We start from the raw sequence: 26110 nt of genomic DNA on the forward strand, positions 1-26110 counted from the left end.
GAGACACGGGATTGACCCCTGGAGAGGGAAGATCCCCTAGAGGAGGGCTCGGCAACCCACCCCAGTATTCTCACCTGGAGAATCCTGTGGACAGGGGAGTCTGACGGGCCATAGAGTCGCAAAGAGTTGGACACGACTGAAGCGACTTAGCACACAAGATACCTGATTCATGAACCATTAATTTTTTATGTGCTATTGGGGACTATTTTGAATACCAAATTTATGTTCAGTGATAAAATCCTAGTAGTTTATATATGTATTCCAAGCCCTTTAAATATATTACAATTAGCATCAAAATAGCCTTATAAGGGAAGCAGTTATTTTCCCATTTTTCCCAGGAGGGAGCTGAGGCTGGGGACATTTGTGTGCCGTGCGGAAGACAGGACTGTGTGAGAGCTGGTTTTGTCTTGAGGCCAGCCTCACCCCAAACCAGTGTCCTGTCTGCCATCCGCCTCCAGCCCAGCGGCTCTCAAAGGGTTGTGAGACTTCAGATGGCTGGGCCCCATCCAGTGTTTTAGAATCAGTAGGTGTGGGGTCAGGCCTGAGAACGAACATCTCCAGGTCCTGGGACCCTACCGTGAGAACCACCAGGTCTAGAAGAAGGGTCCACTTTAGCTAATGATTTTTCCACTGGGATGATGACTGACTGGTCTCCCATTGAAGGGAAAACCTGGCCCTCTTCAGGTCGAGTTCACGGGATGTTGGATTATTCTGGAAACTGCGCTGCTGCTCATTGGCGATGTCTCTCTCGCAGCCAGCCGTGTTTCCCCTTCCCGTCTGGCCTGCACAACTCAAGGGGGGGTCTTAGGGACACGTCATGCTGGTCACAGCACTTTCTATTTAGGAAGCCATCGAGACTCTTGCAAATAAGACACAGTTCAGGTACCTCCATCCTGCGTCAATCTCATGTCCCTGGGGGACGTTCGAATGAGTTGGAAGCTTCCTTCCTCTGCTGGCACCAGGCTCCTCTGCCTGCCAGGCCGCCGCTCCCCGTACCCCACTCGCCAGTCCTCCTGGAAGCCACACCGTCACCTGGGATGCCCACTCCTGCCTTCAGGATGCAGTGTCTGCAGAGCGGCCGTGTGCGGAGTCCCCCCTTCCAGGAGGTGGGGATCCCTCCTCCCGCTCCTCCAGCTCGCAGACCGGCTCCCTCCCTCTGCAGCCCCCACCCCCGCCCCGCGCCCCCTCTACGGACCCCCTTTCCTGTCCTCTGGATTCAATTCCAGGTCCAGTTCTGCAGCCAGGGCCGTGGGGGACCCGCACTGTACATCTCAGGGTTCCATCCTGCTCACCCTCAGGCCTCATCTTCTGGCCAGCCAGCCCCTCCGCGTCCCTCACCCCGTTTCTCTGTTCCCCTCGAACTGCCAGCCTGCCCCTCCATGCCCCCACCCTGGCCGCTCACGCTCAGCCAAGACCCTCGGTGTACATGTCCCGGAAGTGGAAGTCTTCATTCCGTGTGCTGCCACCAGAATAAGGAAGGCATCCACGTCGGCTCCCACCCTTTCTTCCTGATGACACATCACGATGGAGTCACAGCATCCCTTCCGGAAGAAGGCGTCTCGCTCTGCCTTGTGCAGAGTCCTGCCCCCCTCCCAAGCCATTGCTACCCTCCACTCCCACCCTGTCCCTCCACGAGCCTGGCTGCCTGCACTTAAATACCCTGCAGGACTCCCCAGGTGGCTCAGTGCTGAAGAATCCGCCTGCCAGTGCCGGAGACGCCAGAGAAACGGGTTCGATCCCGGGGTGGGGAAGATGCCCTGGAGGAGGGCATGGCAACCCACTCCAGTATTCTTGCCTAGAGAATCCCATGGACAGAGGAGCCTGGCGGGCTACAATCCATGGGGTCACAAAGAGTTGAACATGGCTGAGCACACGCACACACACACACGTGCACAAATACGCTGCAGTGTGTCTGGTCTACACAGCACCCTCCCGGTTCCTGTTAGCTCGCCCAGCTGAGGACTCACATTCCCCCACGTCAGTACACTTCTTCGCAGGGTTGTCGGTCCGATGGCCTCCAGGTTCTCAGTTTTCACCCTCCCCGCCGCCCGTCCCCTCTGTCCCCGCCGCGGCCTCTGGAGACCCCAGGCCGCTGCTCACCCCCACCTCGCTCCTGCTCTCGCTTGGAGCCCGGAGTGCCACCTGTGCTCCCTGGGGGGAGCAGGGCTCACCCTCCTTAGGGACCTGCTGCCAGAGTCTCCAGTTCACATTTCACCCTTCTGCTCATTTTGTGCGTCCCAGTCCGTCTCCCGTTTCACTCCGGCTGTTCCATCCAACGTGTTCAGAAGCCAAGCACATTTAAACGGATGGGCACCGCTGGGATCCTGCACGCTTCCAGGAACCCTGGATCCCGAATCGAGAAGGTCTGTGGCAGGTCTTCTATTTAGTAAAATGCTGAAGCAACTGAACTGTCAGGTCATTTGTTATCCCCACCATTGCTCTGATTACCAAGTGCCCACTTGGAAAGCGGATGCTCTCAGGAGATGTTCAGCCTGAAGACTTCATCTTGCCTTGCTTCTTGACTTTGGCAGGCATGACTCCATCCATTAACCACCCAGCCCTCAAAGCCTGATAGAGTGTATTGATAAACCATCCCTGAATGCCTGTGTTTACTTATTAAACCTTCCCAATCAGGTCAGAATCCATGAATGCCTCAAAGCATCATGTGAATAATGCATGCTACTGTTTTCCAGACTATTGTGAAAAAATGTAACCCATAAGAACACACGCACCTTGGAGACAATGTGGGTTCAGTTCTAGACCACCAAAATTAATCAAATATTGCAGTCAAGTCAGAAATACAGGTTTTTGGTTTTGCAGTTGCATATAAAAATTCTGTTTACACTACACTGTAGTTTATTAAGTGTACAATAGCATTATGTCTAAAAAACAGTATACATACATTAATAAATGATGCTGTTGGAAAAATAGTGCCGACAGAGTTGCTTGATACAAGTTTATCACAGACCTTCGATTTGTTAAAAAACACAGTGTCTGCAAAATGCAATATGACAAGGTGTATCTGTAATGGAAAACAGGATGAAACTTTACTACCTTGTCAGCTCACTATCAGAGCGATTCCCATGATGTGCTGGTGATGTTCATTGGCTGGTTGTTGTTCAGTCACTAACTCGTGTCCATCTCTTTGTGACCCCATGGACTGCAGCACGCCAGGCTTCCCTGTCCTTCACCATCTCCTGGAGTTTGCTCAAACTCATGTCCATTGAGTTGGTGATGCCATCCAATCATCTCATCCTCTGTAACCCCCTTCTCCTCCTGCCCTTAGTCTTTCCCAGCATCAGGGTCTTTTCCAGTGAGTCATCTCTTCACAACAGGTGGCCAAAGTATCAGAGCTTCAGCTTTAACGTCAGTCCTTCCAGTGAATATTCAGGGTTGATTTCCTTTAGGATTGACTAGTTTGATCTCCCTGCAGTCCAAGACTCTCAAAAGTCTTCTCCAATGCCACAGTTTGAAAGCATCAGTTCTTTGGTGCTCAGCCTTCTTTATGGTCCCACTCTCACATCTGTACATGACTACTGGAAAAACCATAGCTTTGACTATATGGACTTTGTCAGCAAAGCTATGTCTCTGATTTTTCATTGGTTACTTTTATAGTATTTTCACCAACCTCTTTGAATCCTTAAATAAATGTAGTAAAATAGAATGGCTTTCCCGGTGAGTCCTTTGAAATGCTTTCTTTCTCTTCTTTTTAGCATCAGCACTTAGAGATTTACTGGAAATGTCAACAGTGTGTTTTATATTAGAAATACAAATGGATTTCATGTAAAGTTTTAAATGAAAAAAGTAATTTTTTCAAAGAAAAATGTAACAAATACTCACATTCCCACCACCCAAATGAACAAATGTTACCATTTTGTCCTAGTTCCTTTAAATTATCTTTTAAAAAAGAAGGAAGCCATTGTAGGTCAAGTGGAAATTCCACTTACTATTGCTGTGGAAGAAATTACACCAAAACTTAATGACTTTAAACCAGCACTTTTGTGTTATAAAGATTAAGAAGGGAAAGCTGCAGCTTGTGTGCTAAGTGGCTTTAGTCGTGTCCAACTCTTTGTGACCCTATGGACTATAGCCCGCCAGGCTCCTCTGTCCATGGGATTTCCCCAAAAATACTGGAGTGGGTAGCCATGCCCTTCTCCAGAGAATCTTCCTGACCCAGGGATCAAACCCGGGTCTCCGGCATTGCAGGCAGATTCTTTACTGCTACTGTCACCTGGGAAGCCCACATCTGCAGCTTACCTATAAATAACCCTCAGCATGACTTATTAAAATTGGAGTATAATTGATTTGCAATGATGTGTTAGTTTCAGGTGTACAGCAAAATGATTCAGTTGTATACGTTTCTATTTTTATTTTTCAATTCTTTTGGTTATAGTTTATTACAAGATATTTAATATAGCTTTTTGTGCCATACAGTAAATCCTTGCTGTTTATTTTTAAAAACCCTTTGTTATGCTTGCAGATTCCGTGAATCAGGGAGCCAGAGCAGACACAGCGGGGAATGGTCATCCCTGCTCTATGGCACATGGCCTCCAAGTGGGAGGCTCCGCGGCTTCCTAGTCCATTCTTCACAGTTGACCTATATCTGGACATCCATGTGAATGTCCCCTTTTTCCCCTATCTTTCTAAAACCTAATCACAGGAAGCCGTGCAGATGCAGCCTTAGGACAAAGTGTTGTCAGTGTTCTCATTAGTATTCATCAAGCTGAGTTAGAACGGAGCCGGCATTAATAAAGCAGCATGTACACTCCATTTAGCTATATTACACTCTCTAATACTTTCTCATCATTAGTAATAAGTGCGTGCTAAGTCCCTCAGTCGTGTGCGACTCTTTGCACGCCTATGGACTGTAGCCTGCCAGACTCCTCTGTCCGTGGGATTCTCCAGGCAAGAATACTAGAGTGGATTGCCATTTCCTCCTCCAGAGTATCTTCCCAACCCAGGGATCAAACCTAATAAGTACTTATATACTACTTAATATCACAATGTTTAAACTATATTCACATTTATTCCCTGAGGTGAAACTTTATGAAAATAAAACCTGATAAGAACCTCAAGACTCACCTTCATATTTTGTATGAATCAAATAGAGTACTCAATGATAAAATGCTTTAGAAGCCGTAGAGAGCTATTAAGATAGCCATTGCTATTGAGACCCACGGTCCGATTTCTCATTGAGCTCGTTTTGTATTGCAACCCTGCCCCACACTTCATCCTATATCTCTTTGGTGACCCTGCTTTTGCTTCCGCCTCGTCTCTGTGTGTCCAAGTACAACCAGATCTTTAAGGCCCGGCTCCAGCCCTGCCTCTGCCAAAACCCCGGGCTGGCACGTACCCCAGCCCGGACCACTTCTCTCCCGGCTCTGTGCTTGCATCGCGCTCTGTGCTTCTCTTGTGGAATTTCAACACATTCCACCTTGTATTCTGTTTCACATGCTGCATCACCAGTGCTCAGCTGGAAGCTTCAAGCAAACCGGAGCCCAAGCCCCGCTCCCTTCTCACTTGCAAGACAGCACTCCTGGCACCGGCAGCCTCCTGGACAAAACTTCTCACCGTGCTTGGGCGGCTCTCAGGCTGCCAGAGTCCAGGCTCTGGCCATGCCTTCAGTGTGGCCGTATCTGGCAGGACAGGGGACTGTCCCCCGGTTTGTCCAAAGTCACCCCCAGTCCCCCGGTTCAGCAAGAAGATGCTGGCTTCTGAGAAGGGTGTTGCCTGGGACTCTCCCCATCCTGGGACCATGGGGCTCATCAGTGGGGGGTTGCACTTTCCAGTTTGGAGCAGCTGTGGATCGAGAAGAGACACAAGGAAGAGGAAAGACTTGGCAGAAGCAGGGCCATTCAGGGCTTTTCCGGGATGGGTGCCAGCCTTCTGTTTAAGCGTGAGGTAATTAAAATATATGAAAGGGTGTCTTGTCTCCAGCTTCACTTGAAAACTCTGCAGTGACAGTGACGGGAACATCGATGGCTCCCGGGGGCACCAGAAGAGACAGGCCGAGTGGGTGCACGCTGTTTTCTGAGTGGCTCCCTTTGGAAGCCTGGTACCTACCACAGTTCCAAGTGGGTAGGTGGAAGGCACCTCGAGAAGCCCACGTGGTCGCCTTACACTTGGCGGCAGAGTCTCTCTCTGGAAACTGATCAGACCAGACCTGGACCTTTGACATGGCGTGAAGCAGGGATTCCCAAGCAACCAGACCCACGTTAGAGCTGCCAACCAGCACACAGCCCCTTGGAAATGCCCTGTCATTTCAACAGAAGAAGTGCAGTCCTAGCAAGGGTCTATTTTCCTGTGATTTGGCCTAGTCTGAGCCAGTACAAAGACATAAACTGTCACGGTGACACTCTAGAACCTTCCTTCCTTTGTAAAACAGTAAGAAAAGAAAACAAGTGAAGTCGCTCAGTCGTGTCCGACTCTTTGCGACCCCAGGGACTGTAGCCTACCAGGCTTCTCCGTCCAGGGGATTTTCCAGGCAAGGGTACTGGAGTGGATTACCATTTCCTTCTCCAGGGGATCTTCCCAACCCAGGGACTGAACCCAGGTCTTCTGCATTGCAGGCATTCGCTTCACTGTCTGAAATTGTAAAACCAAGATGCATAGCTCTTGTACTCAACAGCTTGTGCTCCCCCTTCCCACTGCGAAGCAATTCGTTCTAAGAGCAGTATGAAACTGCTAGAGTAATGCTTGAAGAGGGAAAAAAAAGTAATGTTATTCCAGTAGCAGAAAATTTTACTGCAAGCATGAGGCAATTTTCAGTTGGTAAAACTGTGATGGAAATTGCTCTCTTACTGAAGAGAGATAGCTTAATGAAGTCTTATTGTTGTTTAGTCCCTAAATCATGTCTGACTCTTTGCGACCCCACAGACTGTAGCCCACCAGGCTCCTCTGTTCATGAAATTTCCCAGGCAGGACTATCTGACACTTGGCAGCTCTGGGCATCTTAAAGACTGGAAAATACACGGTTGTATGTGTGTATTTCCCAAAATAGTGTGTGCATACACACACTAGAAATACTGTTCAGAGTAGTACAGATTACAAAATTTGTTCTGTGCTCGGGTCAAATAATTACAAACTCTGCAGTCACAACAGAGTAACACTTGTAAAGCAGTGTTCTCCAGGTGGAGTTTAATGAATAATCCTATTGTTTTACAACTTGCCTGAAGTGCTCTACCAAAAATCCTGGCTGAGACTCTCCTGACATGAAAGTTTTCTCAAGCCTCTTTTCCTGATTCTCAACAATTGGAAATGTTATGAAAATAAGCCTATTGTCAAATCCCACTGATTCTTGATCTCAAATATAAACCACCAAGAGAACAAAAAACAAAACAAAACAAACAAAGCTAGCACAAGACACTGGTGGAGGAAGAAGCCATCTGCAGATGCTGCTGAGAAAGCTTAGTTTTGGTGCAAAGACGCTTTTTCAAATTTTACTGAAGTATAGTTGATTGATGAAGTTGTGCTTAATTTCTGCTGTACAGCAAAGCGACTCGGTTATCCATATCCACATTATTTTCCTATTCTTTGCCATTACGGTTTGCTACAGAACGTTGACTGTAATTCCCTGTGCTGTGCAGTGGGACCTTGCTGTTTATCCGTTCTGAACGTGTGTTTGCATCTGCTAACCCCCAACTCCCAGTCCTTCCCTCCTCCTCTTCTGGCAACCACAAATCTGTTCTCTGCATCTGTCTGTTTGTTTCTATTTCACAGATATGTTCATTTGTGTCTGCTTTCATAGATTCCGTATGATATGAGTGATATCATATGCTATTTGTCTCTGTCTCACATACTTCACTTAGTGTGCAAGTGTGCTAATCTTAGTATGCTAATCTAATCCTAGCTAATCTCTAGGCCCACCCATGTTGCTGCACATGGCCTTGTTTTGTTTTTATGGCTAATATTCTATTACACACACACACACACACACACACACACCCCACACCTTCTTTAGCCATTTATCTGTTGATGGATATTTAGGTTGTGTCCATGTCTTGGCTACTGTAAATAGTGTTACTATGAACATAGGGGTGCAGGTATCTTTTTGAATTAGAGTTTTCAATTAGATATATCCCAGGAGTGGGGTTTCTGGGTCATATGATAGCTCTATTTTTACTTTTTTGAGGAACCTCCATACTGTTCTCCACGGTGGCTGCACCCATTTATTTTCTTACCAACAACGTAGGAGGGTTCCCCTTGATCCACACCCTCTCCAGCATTTGTTATTTGTAGGCTTTTTAATGATGGCCAGTCTGACCGATGTGAGGTGGTACCTCATTATAGTTTTGATTTGTGTTTTTCAGTACTTAGCAATGATGAGCATCTTTTCATGTGCCTATTGGCCATCTGTCTGCTTTCTTTGGAGAAATGTCTATTTAGATCTTGTGCCTATTTTTCGATTGGGTTGTTTTTTTTATTGAATTGTAGGAGCTGTTTGCATATTTTGGAAAGTAATCCCTTATCTGTTGCATCATTTGCAAATATTTTATCCCAGGCTATACATAAGATGTCTTTTCATTTTGCTTATGGTTTCCTTTGATGTGCAAACCTTTTATGTTTGAACAGGCTCCATCTGTTTACTTTTGCTATTATTTCTATTGCCTTGGGAGACTGACCTAGGAAAGCACTGGTATGATTTATGTCAGAGAAAGTTTGCATAGATTCTCTTCTAGGAGTTTTATGGTGTCTTATCTTACACTTAAGTCTTTAAGCCATTTCAAGTTTATTTCTTTGTGCGCTGTGAGGATGTGTTATAGCTTCCATGATTTACATGTAGCTGTCCAACTTTCCCAATACCACCTGCTGAAGAGACTGCCTTTCCCCCATTGTATATTCTTTGACACAAAGCTTTTTTGTTTGTTTGAGTCAATTTACCATTTTTATTTTATTTATTTCTTTTATTTTACTTTACAGTATTGTATTGGTTTTGCCATACATCAGCAAAATCCACCATGGTTGTACACGTGTTCCCAGTCCTGAAACCCCCCTCCCACCTCCCTCCCCATACCATCCCTCTGGGTCATCCCAGTGCACCAGCCCCAAGCATCCTGTATCCTGCATCGAACCTAGACTGGCGATTCGTTTTTTATATGACATTATACATGTTTCAATGCCATTTTTAAACTTTGTGGTCATTTAGTGACTTTTGCTAACAGTAACTTCTGTTTTTCGTGTTGATTTATATAATGTTCTGTTTCTCCTCTAAAGTTTCTCACTGTACGTTGTTTCTTTTCTAAGCTAACAGGAATTACTTTGCTGTTATGAGTCACCTGGTGTTTCTGACACTCATTCCGTGTTCACAGGACAGAAAATATCAGAACAAGGAAGCACAGACCTTCCAAACTATCTATTCAGTGTCCTGGGTTTTGATGTGAGCAAAAACTAAGGTTCCGAAAATTCTAGAATGATGTGTCAAAGTCAAAAAGAAGTGATAGGATTAAAACATGGTTTTTATTTATTTATTTTTATTGAAGGATAATTGCTTTACAGAGAACATGGCTTTTTAATATTCATAGCAAAATCAATGATTTTTTTTAGAAGATTGAAAAAGATAAGCATTAAGGTGGGAAAATACCAAAGGCCAGTTTTTATATTCTGGGGAGGTAGATTTTTATGCAGCACTATTGCTGGTGTTTCTTTAGCTTGGTGGCCTGTGTCATAAGAGTGAGTTCTATTAGAAAGTATGAGCTTTGGCAGGCTTTAAAAGGTGTGTGTGGCACTCCATGTTCTGACCAGAATGAAAATCTTTGGTAATGGTGGTTTCCAAAAGGAGAAACAGTGTTTGAAACACACAACCTGAAATCTCATAAGATGTGATGGGTCTTCTTGACCCTAGAATTCCTCTTCAAGGCATGCCTGATGGACTGTAATATATATCAGGAAGTCCTTGACATCTCAAGACGGCAGATTTTGAAAATGTCTGTGTCAAACCCTCACATGGGAGGTGGGAGCAGGGGAGTCTGTCTTTCTCTGCAAAGGACAGAGAAGGTCATGTGTTTATTTTCCTATAAGGGATGGTTAAACTCATTGTGGGACTTATTATTGTTATTATTTTTAGTAGTTTTCCTCTATCTGTTTCACCCAAACTGCAATCAGATGGCTTATAAATCCTTCCTGTAGGTTCCATAACATCCTACAGTCCAGAAAACTGCCAAATATCTTTGTCTGTATTTAAGGACAATTTTTAGTAGCAAAATATCTCCTGGTACCATTTTCAAAATGCCAACTACATAAGATAGAACTGCTTTTTGCACCTGTAATAGTCCCCACATCTTGCTTCATGATAAGTTAATTTGATACCTTCCTTTCCCCAAACCGAAGAATCACAAAAAGGCATGTGCATGTTTATTATTGGTTTTAAACATTGTCGTGTTTCCAAGGATAAGTTCTGTGTGTTTTGTTTGGCCCTCTGTACTTATAATGATCAAACAGTGGGCTCATTTTTGGTAGCAATTGTTGTATGTTCAAATACAAATCAACCCCCACGAATAACTGCAGTTACAGTCGTAATAAGAATCAAGGAGTTCTGAACTTCTTGTTTCTGATTTGTATCTCATTGTTTATTACTTGTGCTCACAAATATATCTGACCTATATATGCAGACTATGTCATCTGTTTTTATTTTTCCCATTGTGCAGTCTGGACAGCTTTGTCTCCAAAATGTTGAGTCATTTTAGTATATTTATTATGTCCTTTAAAATGTCTCTACATTTCCTAATTATTACAAAATCAACTCCAAGAAGAACCTCTGATCACTCTAATTAACAATGAGGCTAATATAAACAGATCCTACATTTTATTTTCTTAAAAACTAGGATTGAAAAACTTTGTTGGAAAAAAATGGATTTCTATGGAATGTGCTCAAGTGTTTATTTTAGGGGTCTGATAATAGTTTTACAAAAGAAACTGCAACTTAGCAGGCTGCTTTACATAATATTTTTCAAAACTTGTTTTATAATAACTGGCAAATAAGAAGGCTAACAAAGCAACTGGAATTTTTCTTGAAATTATAATTTAATCTTTCATCCCCAAATGTCTATATTTTGCTTGCTATGACTTGATTATATTTCAAAACTCAGATTTTTCATTTCTTTTTTAGAATAAGGCTTTCAGTGTATTTCTATAATGGTGAAAAACTTAAAACTACCTACTCTCTTATCCATTATAAAGAATAGGTTTAATATTTATGGTCTAATAATAGGTTTAATAGCAAGGAAAGATAAGAAAGCCTTCCTCAGTGATCAATGCAAAGAAATAGAGGAAAAGAACAGAATGGGAAAGACTAGAGATCTCTTCAAGAAAATTAGAGATACCAAAGGCACATTTCATGCAAAGATGGGCTCGATAAAGGACAGAAATCATATGGACCTAACAGAAGCAGAAGATATTAAGAAGAGGTGACAAGAAGACACAGAAGAACTGTACAAAAAAGATCTTCATGACCCAGATAATCACAATAGTGTGATCACTCACCTAGAGCCAGACATCGTGGAATGTGAAATCAAGTGGGCCTTAGAAAGCATCACTACGAACAAAGGTAGAGGAGGTGATGGAATTCCAGTTGAGCTGTTTCAAATCCTGAAAGATGATGCTTTGAAAATGCTGCGCTCAACATGCCAGGAAATTTGGAAAACTCAGCAGTGGCCACAGGACTGGAAAAGGTCAGTTTTCATTCCAATCCCAGAGAAAGGCAATGCCAAACAATGCTCAAACTACCGCACAATTGCACTCACCTCACATGCTAGTAAAGTAATGCTCAAAATTCTCCAAGCCAGGCTTCAGCAATACGTGAACCATGAACTTCCTGATGTTCAAGCTGGTTTTAGAAAAGGCAGAGGAACCAGAGATCAAATTGCCAAAATCCGCTGGATCGTGGAAAAAGCAAGAGAGTTCCAGAAAAACATGTATTTCTGCTTTATTGACTATGCCAAAGCCTTTGACTGTGTGGATCACAATAAACTGTGGAAAATTCTGAGAGAGATGGGAATACCAGACCATCTGACCTGCCTCTTGAGAAACCTAAATGCAGGTCAGGAAGCAACAGTTAGAATTGTACATGGAACAACAGACTGGTTCCAAATAGGAAAAGGGTATGTCAAGGCTGTATATTGTCACCTTGCTTATTTAACTTCTATGCAGAGTACATTATGAGAAATGCTGGACTGGAAGAAGCACAAGCTGGAATCAAGATTGCCAGGAGAAATATCAATAACCTCAGATATGCAGATGACACTGCTCTTATGGCAGAAAGTGAGGAGGAACTAAAAAGCCTCTTGATGAAAATGAAAGCGGAGAGTGAAAAAATTGGCTTAAAGCTCAACATTCAGAAAATGAAGATCATGGCATCTGGTCCCAACACTTCATGGCAAATAGATGGAGAAACAGTGTCAGACTTTATTTTTGGGGACTCCAAAATCACTGCAGATGGTGACTGCTGCCATGAAATTAAAAGACGCTTACTCCTTGGAAGGAAAGTTATGACCAACCTAGATAACACATTCAAAAGCAGAGACATTACTTTGCCAACAAAGGTCTGTCTAGTCAAGGCTATGGTTTTCCCAGTGGTCATGTATGGATGTGAAAGTTGAACCATGAGCGCCGAAGAATTGATGCTTTTGAACTGTGGTGTTGGAGAAGGCTCTTGAGAGTCCCTTGGACTGCAAGGAGATCCAACCAGTCCATTCTGAAGGAGATCAGTCCTGAGTGTTCTTTAGAAGGAATGATGCTAAAGCTGAAACTCCAATACTTTGGCCACCTCATGTGAAGAGTTGACTCATTGGAAAAGACTCTGATGTTGGGCGGATTGAGGGCAGGAGGAGAAGGGGACAGCAGAGGATGAGACGGTTGGATGGCATCACCGACTTGATGGACATGAGTTTGGGTGAACTCCGGGAGTTGGTGATGGACAGGGAGGCCTGGCGTGCTGCAATTCATGGGGTCACAAAGAGTCGGACAGGACTGAGCGACTGAACTGAATAGGTTTAATAATTATGATCATGTATACAATAGACTAAATGTAGCCGTTTATAGTAATGGTATGGAAAAGAGATTCACAAACTCACAAATCCCATACAGACTGTGTAGGATAGTAGAAAAACAAAAAACAAATAAAACAGTAGATGAATATAACCTTATCTTTTAAAAACACGTGTGTGTGTATATATATATGCATGAGTAAGTATAGAAAAATATTCATAATTGAGTGGAATTGCAGGTGATTATGGGAGATAGTGAAGGGCAGGGAATCCTGGTGTCCTGAAGTTCATGGGGTGGCAAAGATTCTGACACAACTTAGCAACTGGACAAAACCAACAATAACTGGTTGTTTTTCAATTTATATTCATTCACTGTGTTGCTAAAATACAAAATAGTTTCTAAACGTATAGGCAATGATTTTTTTAAAAACAGTCGTTTTATTTTTCAGATCTTTTTTATTTGACAATACTGAATGATAGTGTTGTAGTAAATGAGTTTATCCATTCCAAAACAGGGACCTCTAGTAGGAGAAGTGACAAGTTCACCTTAGAGACAGAGAAAATTATGACTTTTCTAGAAAATTCAGGCTATGTGGTCACAGTTAAGGTATGTGACCCCTGGAGCTCACTGAAATAGATTTTCATGAAGGATCTGGTAGGTACGGTGTCTCCAATCCAAGGGAGGGGGTGTGTTTTATCTAGGTCTTGAAGAAGGAAGGAGTGGGATTTTTATCTGACAGAGAAGAGATGGGAAAATGGTGTCCCAGATGGAGAAAACAGCTGGAAGTGCACAAAGGTAAAAATAACTCAAATGGGGGCAAACAGGCCAGTGCAGCCAAGAGTGATGGGTGGTAAGGCTGGAAAATGTGTTGAGGCGCTATGGGAAGAGCTTTGAAAGCTGTAATAAAAAGCCTGCACTTTCTTCTCTAAAAAGTGAGCAGCTATTAAAGATTTTAATCAAAGGAAGGATCATTTCATTTCCAAGGCACTCCTCCCTAATACCACATGTAGGACCTGTTATTATTCTAAGATAGATTATTATTTTAGTGATATCTCGTAAAGACACATGCTGAGCAGACCCATTTTGGGAGGCCTCTGCCTTGAAGCTTGAACATCAAGTATCAGTGTTATGTATGGTTACTATCGGGGCTTCCCAGGTGGCAGAGTGTTAAAAAACCCACCTGCCAATGCAGGAGGTGTAGGTTCGATGCCTGGGTCGGGACAATCCGCTGGAGGAGGAAATGGCAACCCACCCCAGTATTCTTGCCTGAAGAATTCCATGGACAGAGGAGCCTAGCGGGCTACAGTCCATGGGATCGCAACGAGTCAAGACATGACTGAGCAGCTGAACACAGGTGAACATGGTTAATATCACAGAATAGGGTATCTGAGAAGTCAACTCATCACCAACACTCAAGGCTGACCTCGGTCTCCAGGACAGACAGTGAAAGTGAAGTCGCTCAGTCGTGTCCGACTCTTTGTGACCCGTGGACTGTAGCCCACCAGGCTCCTCTGTCCATGGGATTCTCCAGGCAAGAATACTGGAGTGGGTTGCCATTTCCTTCTCCAGGGGATCTTCCCAACCCAGGGATTGAACCCAGGTCTCCCGCATTGGACAGACGCTTTAACCTCTGAGCCACCAGGGAAGCGCCTAGTACATACTGGAGTGGGTTGCCATTCCCTCCTTCAGGAGATCTTCCAGATGCAGGGATCGAACCCGCAGCTCTTGCATCTCCTGCATCGGCAGGTGGGTTCTTTACCTCTATTTCCACCTGAGAATTCCTTGAAGACCGCAGACCTGTTGACACCAAAAGGTTGATGATCATGATTCCAGAAATACCAGCTTGTGACCTCACCATCAGTCAATCAGAAGACTGTCCATGAAGGGAATGGCAACCCACTCCAGTATTCTCCAGGACAGAGAATACTGGCACAAATATGAGTCAGATATTGTGTGCCACTTTAAATGAACACTGTTGTAGGAAATTTAGATGAGCATAGTATCTCAGACACTAATAGTTAAAAGTTATCCTGTTACCAAACCAAACTTGAAGCAACAATAAAGCCAGTCTATTTGCACAGGGCTGTGGTGAAGGAAAGAGTGATGTCTACTGTAGCTCATGTTCAAAAGATCCAAATCCCCTGATGGCTTTCAGAGAAGGGTCTTTAAAGGCAAGGTTAGGAAGGGGGTGACAGTGTGCATGCCCTGCTCACGGACCTTCTTCTGATTGACTGATGGAGATGTCGTAAGCTGGTATTTCCAGAGTCGTGAGCATCAGCCTTCTGGTGTCGACAGGTCTGCGGTCTTCAAGGGCTTCCCAGGTGGCACTAGGGGTAAAGAACCCACCTGCCGATGCAGGAGATGCAAGAGCTGCCGGTTCGATCCCTGCATCTGGAAGACCCCCTGGAGAGGGGAATGGCAACCCACTCCAGTATTCTTGCCTGGAAAACCCCATGGGCCGAGGAGCCTGGTGGGCTATAGTCCATGGGGTCCCAAAAGAGTTGCACACGACTTAGTGACTAAACAGCAATAACAGAAGGGGAAATTAAATTGAAATGAAGTCGTTTCAGTGGGCCCTGATTCAGATGACTGATGACCTTGTTAGATGGAGATCAGTACACAGACACACAGAAGGGAAGGCCATGTAAAGACCTAGTGAGAAGATGCCTGTCTTCAAGCTAAGAGAGGCCTCAGAAGAAACTAACTCTGTTGATACCTTACTCTCAGACGTCTGGCCTCCAAAATGTAAGAGAATATATTTCTGTTGCTTAAAGCCATACTTTGTCATGACAACCCTACAAACAAATACACTGGCCGTTCTTGGTGGTCTTTAGCTCGTCAACGCATCATTCCAGTCTCTCCTTATGTCTTCCCAAGGTGTGGCCCCTCACTGCAATGTGTTTGTCTGGATCTCTGACTCCTCTTCTTACAAGGACACCAGTCATTACATTAGAGCCCACCCTGAGCCAGTATGACCTCATCTTAACTAATTACACCTGCTTATGGGAAGAGTTGACTCACTGGGAAAGACTCTGATGCTGGGAGGGATTGGGGGCAGGAGGAGAAGGGGACGACAGAGGATGAGATTGTTGGATGGCATCACCGACTCAATGGATGTTGAGTTTGAGTGAACTCTGGGAGTTGGTGATGGACAGGGAGGCCTGGCATGCTTTGCGATTCATGGGGCTGCAAAGAGTCAGACACAACTGAGCGACTGAACTGAACTAACTGAACTGAAGACCCTATTTCCAAATAGAGTAATTTTCTGAGGTTCCAGATTGACATCACCTGGGTGAAGGCTGGGGGATGTTAGCCAACCCAGCATAGTATGTGAAAATTAACTACCCTCAGCAGGCGTGTAACTTGTATACTTATAACTTCTATGGCTCTCCAGGATTTTCAAACTCACCTGCTTGTTAGACTGGATTCTGATTTAATTGGTCTGGAGTAGAGCTTAGGCTTGTTTTCACTTATTCCCAGTCATTGTAACAAGCAGTCAGTGTTGAAAACTACATTTTAAAACCATTCATTATGGTATTTATTATCATCATCACGAAATTAAAAGACACTGTTCCTTGGAAGAAAAGCTATGACAAACCTAGACAGCATAACAAAAAGCAGAGTCATCACTTTGCCAACAAAGGTCCTTCTAGTCAAAGCTATGGTTTTTCCAGTAGTCATGCATGGATGTAAGAGTTGGACCATAAAGAAAGCTGAGCACTGAAGAATTGATGCTTTTGAACTGTGGTGTTGGAGAAGACTCTTGAGAGTCCCTTGGACTGCAAGGAGATCCATCCTAAAGGAGATCAGTCCTGGGTGTTCTTTGGAAGGAATGATGCTAAAGCTGAACCTCCAATACTTTAGCCACCTGATGCAAAGAACTGACTCATTGGAAAAGACTCTGATGCTGGGAAAGACTGAGGGCAGGAAGAGAAGGGGACGACAGAGGATGAAATGGTTTGATGGCATCACTGACTCTATGAACATGAGTTTGAGCAAACTCCAAGAGATAGTGAAGGACAGGGAAGCCTGGTGTGCTGCAGTCGATGGGATCACAAAGAGTGGGGCACGACTTAGTAAACTGAACAACAACATCATTGTTGTTAGATCGCTAACCATAAGGTAGTCGGGAACATTTTTTGGGTATTTAATGTCTCGAGCATTATACTGAGTACTTTAGATATACTATCTGATAGTGACAGCATCAGTCCAGTTCTCACGATCATTTTATAGACAGGGACCCAGAGAGGTTAACGACGTTAAGAGGGTTTTCCTGGTGGCTCGGTGGTGGAGAATACACCTGGCAATGCAGGAGCCACAGGTTTGATCCTGGATCCAGGAAGATCCCACATACCACAGAGCAACTAAGCCCACGCACGGCAACTACTGAGCCTGTGCTCTGGACCCCCGGAGCCACAACTCTGAGCTCACGCGCAGCCACTTCTGAGGGCTGCGAGCCCTAGAGCCAGTGCTCCACAACAAAAGAAGCCGCTGCAGGGAGAAGCCTGCCCGCCACAGCTCGAGAGCGGCCCCTGCTCCCCACGACTGGAGGAAAGCCATGCAGCAGCAGAGACCCGGCACCGCCAAAAATAAAAATAAATCAATTTATATTTTTAAAAAAGACATTAAGAGAATTGCCAAGGGACACAAAGTTAGAAGGGGTTTGATCAAGACTCCTGGGCTGACTCCAGAGCCACGGCGCGTCTGTTCTTGAGTCTGTACAGATTCAGAGCCAGTCAGCTTTGTCTTGTCCTCAGATGGTCTCAGTTCTTTAGAGAAATCGTAAACATTTTCGGATGAGTAATTGCTTGTCTTCGCTACAAAGAAATAAAACAGGTTGAACGTCTAAGGTTTGGAGGTGAGTCATGAAGGTCTTAATAAATAATGAGGCGTGACTATTATCCGAGTAAATTAAGCTTTCTCCTTTCTTCCAGTTTCGCAAGCTCGGACAGAAAGCTGTGCATTTAAAGGCCATCTCTCCATGCTATTTCCAAGTTTGTTTGCTTGACTATATGTGAAAAGTGAATGTTGCTCAGTCATGTCTGACTCTTTGTGACCCCATGGACTACACAGTCCGTGGAATTTTCTAGGCCAGAATACTGGAGTGGGTAGCCTTTCCCTTCTCCAGGGGATCTCCCTGACCCAGGAATCGAACCAGGGTCTCCTGCACTGTAGGCGAATTCTTTACCAGCTGAGTTACTGGGGAAGCTTCTATAAATATGAAAGTGTGACTATTATTGACCTTGGAGAGTGGCTGTAGGACAAGTGACACTCTGTAAACCTGGCATCACACGGCAGTGCCACTTTATACCAGTCATCGCCTGTTCTAGGCGACTGTTGCAGACTCTTGGGTTTCTTGACTCCGGGTCTTGCTCTCCTCTCCCTGTAATCTTGTTCTGTCCTGGGGTTAGGGCTTCCACTCTGGGCCTTTCCATTTGCAACCTTCCAGACTCTTCCTCTATCCTTTAGATCTTTCTCCTCCTTTGTTATGAGTGCTCTTAATGCCTCTGGTTTTCTGAGTAAGAAACTCTGTCCCATTGTCCCCTGCCCCACTGGAGGCATAGACACAGGTGGTCATTCAGCTTTAAGTCTGAGCCTGCCACCCTCTCTCCTGCAGGCAGATATGGACCTCATTGGCACGTGTGCTTTGGTCCCTGTGCCTAGGTTGCCCATCGCCCTGCTCAAACACCCTTCTTTCCCCTTTGTTTCCCTTCTAGATGCAGCTCATTATTGAAGGCTTTGTTTATGTCCCACTTTCTCCATGAATCTGATTGCTCTGGATTCCCACCAGTCATGTCTTTCACTGAAGCCCTCTTGCATTTAGTCAGTCCCATTCAGTTTAAATCTCAATTGCCCTAGGTTTGCTTCCCATAAGCTACCCTGGCTCCTGGTGGCTCAGTGGTAAAGAATCTTCCTGCCAATTCAGGAGACCCAGGTTTGATCCCTGGATTGGGAAGATCCGCTGGAGAAGGTAATGGCAACCCTCTCTAGTATTCTTGCTGGGAAATCCCATGGACAGAGGAGCCTGGTGGGCTACAGTCCATGGGCTCTTGAAAGAGTCGAACATAACTTAGCGACTAAACAACAGCTCTGAGTCATGTAATAAGCTCCCCATGGAGGCAGAAATGAAGCCTGAGCTGGTATTCCTCCTGGCCTCATCTGTGGGATGCCAACACACCACTGGAAGCTTTAAATACTTATGATCAGTTTCCATACCTGCAGCTCATCATGACGGCTCACACAGATCAGAAAAGCAGGAAAATTTTGGTATACCCCAATAATACCCAAATAATGCTATCAGAACATTTAAAGAAATTTTTATTAAAACTAGGATTAAAAATGACATGCTTTCCCCTCGTGGAGATCCAACCCAAATGATTTTCTTTGTGATTGCAGTGTTTTAAAAATATCTATTTGTTTGGCGGCTCCAGGTCTTAGTTGCATCATATGGAATCCTTGGTCTTTGTGGCAGCATGCAGGATCTTTTTAGTTGCCACGTGCAAGCTCTTATTTGCAGCGTGTGGGATCTAGTTCCCCAACCAGGGGTCAAACCCAGGACTTCTACACTGGGAGTGTGGCGTCTTAACCACAGGATCACCAGGGAAGTCCCTATGATTACAGTATTTTAAACCATTAATAGGCTCTGTGATGGCAGCTTGTTGATCAGAAATGGAATCCATCCATGGGATCAATGTGTGATTGGCTGGTGCTAAATGTAGCCAGAGGCACCCCACACCTGGTGGGCAAACCAAGGGTGTACATGATGTTGATAACACTGATGAAGTTTGTTGGCTGTTGATTTCTAACTGAGAGCTGATGAGGAATGGCTCGATTTACAACACATCCTGAGAAAATCAAAGCAGAGGCACTCGGAGCTTATCATTCAATTCCAGCAACTTCTCTTTCTCCCACAACAATACGGAGAATGAATACTGTGTTTCATGGGCGTGACTGGAGTCAAATACTGTGATGTCCTCTCAACTTAGACTCTCTTGTGTGAGAATTTGTTCAGCACATCTAGGGAAAAGTCCAGCTCTCCATCCTGTTCATCCTGCTCTAGGCGATGCAGTGGATTTTTCACCTACGTGGAAGGTCCTCAACACAGACTTTTCTAATGTCTGAATCTCAGCCTTATCTGGTTGCCAGACATTGGGCAGGAGAAAGCATGATGTGTTGCGGACAAGTCCAGGCCCTCGCCACCCAAATATTTCAGTTTCTTCCCCAGGGAGTGAGTCTTTGAAACTGATGTTGAGACTTTGAAATACTTGCTTGGTGGAGGATGGAGGGGGCGCTCCTCTCACACTAGGAATAAGGCAGGGGTCACTCCCTGTGGCTTCAAGAGCAGGCAAGCCCCCTCCTCCTGAACTCCTGCCTTTTGCATCCTTGCATTATTTTCACCTTACTTCTTCCCTTTGACCTTTGTGTATTGAAGACATTCTGTTGCCCTGGTTCTGAGGATAATTGAGACATCAAAACTTGAGCGTATAGCTGACAATGACCTGATTCAGCATTTTATCATTGCAACTCAAGTTGACATAATGTCTGTTTGGATTTTAACATCTAGGAAAAGCTAAGAAAAGCACTTGGTTGGAAGCCCTTTGAAATGATCTAATTAAGCTAGAGTTGTGCTTTCTGCAAATGAAATGATGAGATCCTTCCAGAATTCCATAAACAGTTGCTTGAATCCTTATCTGATTGGCTTTCTGCTCGTGCCAAGGGGAGTAATTTTCCTTGTGTAGAGATGAGTTGAAATTTAAATAAAAGTTATTTTAAAGGAAAATTAACAGGATGGGTACAATGGATTTATGAGCATTTAAAAATAATTTAAAATGTGTACAGTTATAAAAAAGGAGATGCTTCACTTGTTCTTGGTAGACTGCCTTAGGACAGACATAAATGTTGGTGTCTTTGATTCAGTTAGTTCTGACAAGAGACGGGTTTTAGGTCTCTCTGGAAACTACAACAAAATTTTAGTACCTTTTTTTCAGGAAAAGGTCCTTAGCCTATAACATTCATTGGGTTCAGTGCCTGCCAACCTCTCTTTAGGCACAAAAACGTCTCAGACCCAGAGCTGTTTGGGCAGCAGACAGCAAGCTCATAACTAATTATGATGCGCCCGCCCCAGGAGACAGGAGTCTGCCTCCCAACTGTGCGAACAAGAGTCAAAACCAAGCCCTTCAGTCTTGTGACTGCAGTGTCTGTTCCCTGCGCTGAAAACCTGTGTGTGTGTGTGTGTGTGTGTGTGTGTGTGTACACGTGCGCTTTCACGCACAGGCATTTCTTTCCAGGTGTGTAATTTGTTTAAATTAATTTACTTTATGCTGTTGAAGGGTTTCCCTTGTACCTCAGGTGTTAAAGAATCTGCCTGCAGTGCAGGAGACCCCCGGGTTCGATCCCTGGGTGGAAAGATGCCCTGGAGAAGGAAATGGCAACCCACTCCAGTATCCTTGTCTGGAAAATCTCATGGACAGAGAAGCCTGGTGGTCTGCGGTCCATGGGGTCGCAAAGAGTTGGCCATGACCGAGCAACTATTACACACACACACATGCTTTTGAAAGATAGCAGGCTCTCAGTCATAAAGAAAGAAAGAAACCAGGTATATAAAGCAGGAAGGGGTTAAAAAAAAAAAGATGTAGATTTTAGCTGTTTTGGAAAAGCCAGAAAAGCAAGGAGGGGACAGCTCCTGCAGACCCCCTGCCCTGCTCCACAGCATCTCAGAACCTGGGGGTCCTTTCGCTTCACCCCCATGGAGCCAGGGAGTGATTAGAAGCGCTGGGCGTGCAGTCACTCAGCTGTGTCTGACTCTTTGCGACCCCATGGGCTGTAGCCCACCAGGCTCCTTTGTCCATGGGAGTCTCCAGGCAAGAATGCTGCAGTGGGTTGCACGCCCTCCTCCAGGGGGTCTAGTACTGCTGGTGGTCCTTGCTACAGTTGGAGTCAGTGCTGCCGCCACTGCCTCCCTCCTCCTGCTCATCCTGCACCAGCGCCCCCTACTGGCAGAACCTAACCGGGCCCTGCTGGCCCGGGATTCTGAGAATGGTAGTTTGCACTCCCCCAACAGAGAATGCTGCAGTCCACCGGGTCGGACACGACTGAGCGACTTCACTTTCGCTTTTCACTTTCATGCATTGGAGAAGGAAATGGCAACCCACTCCAGTGTTCTTGCCTGGAGAATCCCGGGGATGGGGGAGCCTGGTGGGCTGCCGATGGGGTCGCACAGAGTCGGACACAACTGAACCGACTTAGCAGCAGCAGCAGCAGCAACAGAGGATGAGATGGTCGGATCACCAACTCCATGGACACGAGTCTGAGCAGGTCTGGGAGTTGGTGATGGACGGGGAAGCCTGGCATGCTCCAGTCCTTGGGGTCGCAGAGTCGGACACAACTGAGCGACTGAACTGAACTGAACATCTGTAATACAGAGCAGAGCATAGAAGATGCTCCATATGTGATCCAGATGGTATCAGAGTGCTATAGAAATTAAGTTATCATAGCACATTAACCACTTAAACATTTAAATTAATTTTATTGTTGTAGGAAATATGGAAAAAAAACTCTTTTTTTGGTAGCTCCTCTTATGGGGGAGTTAAAAATGTCATCAATTTTATATTAAAGAATGTTTTTTGTGTATTTAAAAAGTATTTAGGGGCATCTTAATTCACACAATTCAAAAGGAGCTAAATATGTTCATTAAAAGGCTTACTCTTGCTGGGCCTCACTGGGTCATACTGGAGAAACATTCCTATATATACGGCTAATCCAGGAGTCTGAAGCTCAGCTGGAGGAAGCAGCTTCTACTGTTCAGGAGTTTATATTTGACATTGGCTGATATCAGCATATTTTCTGAGTCAGAACGTTTTCTCTGGCAGTTAAATCTGCTGTTTGATTTCTGAGATTTTACATACTTTAATTCTAGTTGCATTCTTTATGTGCTTAATTCCAATGAGAAACTATTTCAGATGAATAATCACCTGCAAGTTTACTTAAAATGAAATTGTTGTGCCTTGAAAAACTAGCACCTATATTAATGATAAATCCCTTTTAAGTTACAACTACTATGCATATGTGTGTATTTTCTTACTTCTTTGGGGGCCTCCCTGGTGGCTCAGATGGTAAAGAATCCACCTGCAATGCAGGAGACCCGGGTTCAATCCCTGGGTTGGGAAGATCCCCTGGAAAAGCCAATGGCACGCCACTCCAATATTCTTGCCTGGAGAATTCCAGGGACAGAGGAGCCTGGTGGGCTATAATCCATGGGGTCGCAAAGAGTCAGACATGAGACTCTTACTTCTTTAGTCTCCATAAATCTTTTCAGTGGCTCTATGAAGTGGGCCAGCTACTACTGCCCTGAGTCTTCTTTTTTTCCAGCTTCTTTTCTTTCCAGCCAACTTAACTAGTTTAAGTGGTTAAAGTGTTATGATAACTTAGCTTCTAAAGCACTATGATGCCACCTGGACAACATATTGAACATCTTCTATGCATTGTCTGGTATTTCAGATGTTGGAGGGGTGCAAGCTACAACTCTCAGCTTCCAGCTTCTTCTTTTCAGCTATATTAGTCAACAGGCCATACATTAGCTGTGGGACCAAGACAAGAATTCAGGTTCTATAAATAAATATTGCAGTTTGCTTATGAATATGTATCTATAAGACCACTCACAATTCTTATCCCAATAACATTAATTTTCGTGTCACACTGCAGTCTCGAGCAGTGCTCTTCATGTTGGGGCAAGCATGCCATTTGCCCCAGGTGTGCAGAGATGGTCAGGTGGTGGGGGGTCTGGAGTCTTCAGAAGGAATCAGCTTTCAGAGCCTCAGCTCACACATGTCCAAAATGGATGTCTGAGGCTATGTAGTTGATGAGGATAAAGATCTTTTCTTAATGTCCTTCCCCTACCTCTCTCCCATCTTACTATGATGTACTGACCTGGGGTTTTAAAACCTGTGGGGAACCAGTGGGACAATTTGGAATACTGGTAAGGAAGTAACTAGGAAAGAAAGCAAATGGCCTGAATGATTTTATTGAACACTTTTTATAGGCCTGGTGGTTTCCATTTCTTTTCTGACAGCAAGACTGTGGGAGTCTTAAATGGCGTGTTGGTTAACAGCAAAGTTAGAAATGATTTTATTGATGGATTGTTCTGTGAATCTTGGCATTGAGAAGGAAGCAATAAGAACTGGGTAACAATCCTGTAACAAAACTCTCTCCCTTCCCATTAATTTATTTATACAGATAAGTTTTCTTGGCATATACATTTGCAAAAATGAAAAATCAGGAATAGAATTGATGTTGAGCCCTAACTCATTCTAGTAATAAACAACCTTCAACCACAGATTACATGAGCTAGCTGGGAAACCCTGAGCTTTCTTAACCTTATTCTAGAAATGGGGACGTGCATTTCCAACAAAATCTTACTCCTGATAGTACTTGTTTTTCAAGATTCATCTTATCTTACGTGTTTATATCATGTTCTAAAAGTAACTAGAATGTAACCCAATCAGAAAAGATTCTAATATTTAGAAACATTGTCTCAGGACAAAAGTTAATTAAATGCCAATTTCTATACATAACACAAGATTTTCTATATGAAATATCAGGATATATCCATGTGTGAATGAAACTAAGAATTCAAAGAGGAAAAAGACTGGGGTCAAATTTTAGACTCTTGCAGAACTTGTTTTCACTGGATGATGGTAGGTGTCACATGGCTACAGTAGTCTACTGAGTACAGTTGGGAGAATGGTTTTAAAATGTCAGCATTTATAGTGTCCTGAAAATTAAATCGATGGCAGATAGTGAAACTGATAAAGAAGACAGATATCACTGTAAAAGCACCTATGTGATACACTTAAGAGTTTTTATTTAAGGAGCATGCGAGCAAAAATGTTTAAGGATACAGATCAGGTGTCTTGAGGAGGAGCATTGCCACGGGTCTCTAACGGGTTTTCTTTGTCTTCCCAGTTTGACCTCGTGTGTGTCAATGCTTGGATGCTGGATCTCACACAAGCCATCCTGAACCTGGGCTTCCTGGCCGGGGCATTCACCTTGGGCTATGCCGCGGACAGGTAGGCATGGGTAAGACAGCCACTTCACATTTAGAAGATGATGTGTACCTGCACAGAGGGAGATGTTTCGTGTTAACTATTAGGAAGCTATGCTTTCTAGGTTTGGAAAAGAGTCTTCATGCCCCCACTCATGATGCTGAACAGTCTTCCAGTTGAAAACTTTGCAAAAAGAGTTTTCCAAAAACCATGAAAAGAATTTTATCTCTTATTGAACATCCATCAGTATAAACCAGTTAATGGCAGACACACTTATTCAAGACAGTCATTCTCTGTTCAAAATGTTTCAGACATTATTGTTGGTTATTGTATTCCCGTGTAACTACTCATTTATCTCAATTCTAACTATGAAAATGCTTGTGGTGCTTAGGAGAGAGACAGGAAAGCTCTGGCCCTTGGCCTTATGTGGCTTACTGTCTGACACTTGCTAGCATGTCCGTAGGTAGAATCAGAAGGAGAAAGGGACAGAAAGAAGCCAAAATGGTCACCCCAGCCCAGGAGGGTCTCTTACAGAGCTGCCGACATCAATTAATTAGTGAAGTCCAACAAAACGCCCCAAATCCTGTAGGCAGTTGGTCATTGTTTGAGCAGACCAGGACTTCAAAATGGGTGGAACCTTTGGTTTCTGTTCTTTCCTCTTCTTTTTCTCGAGCTGTCCCCCAGCCCTCCTCAACATGAGATGTCTCCCTAATCCTCTGGGCCTGGTGCTGTTCCCCCTCTCTTATCTGTGTCTTTCCTGCTTTCTGCTTCCAGCCTTTTCGATTCATCTTCCCTTCCTTAATCCTCTCCCATCCCCCACATCACTCTCTCTCCTAGGTGCTGCCATTGAGTTTGATTTATAGGATTTCAATGTGTATTTCTTTCATTTTGTTGTTTCTCTTTCTAATTTAAACATTAGGTTTTGCTGCTGCGTGTTTCTCTTTTACAGTCAGTAAAGGTATCTTCAAACTACAGTAAATCAGCTACTGGGGGGAGGTGGGCTTTTCCTACTTGCATTCCAGGAGGGGCTGGGCACCTGACCTCAGAGATGACCTGGTGCTCCGGGGAGGAAGACAGAGTCTCGCATA

At 44.4% G+C, this 26110-nt stretch overlaps 1 protein-coding gene across 1 annotated transcript in view; it reads left to right on the plus strand.

Annotated features, from left to right (window-relative positions):
• Positions 1 to 26110, plus strand: part of SLC22A3 (solute carrier family 22 member 3) — a 99487-nt gene that overhangs the window by 15260 nt on the left and 58117 nt on the right. The window contains exon 2 of the mRNA XM_069598867.1: positions 24943 to 25046. Coding sequence (XP_069454968.1) covers positions 24943 to 25046 — 104 coding nt within the window. The remainder of the gene's footprint in view (positions 1 to 24942; positions 25047 to 26110) is intronic.

The sequence above is a fragment of the Ovis canadensis genome, chromosome 8, assembly GCF_042477335.2.
Source record: "Ovis canadensis isolate MfBH-ARS-UI-01 breed Bighorn chromosome 8, ARS-UI_OviCan_v2, whole genome shotgun sequence".
NCBI lineage: Eukaryota > Metazoa > Chordata > Mammalia > Artiodactyla > Bovidae > Ovis > Ovis canadensis.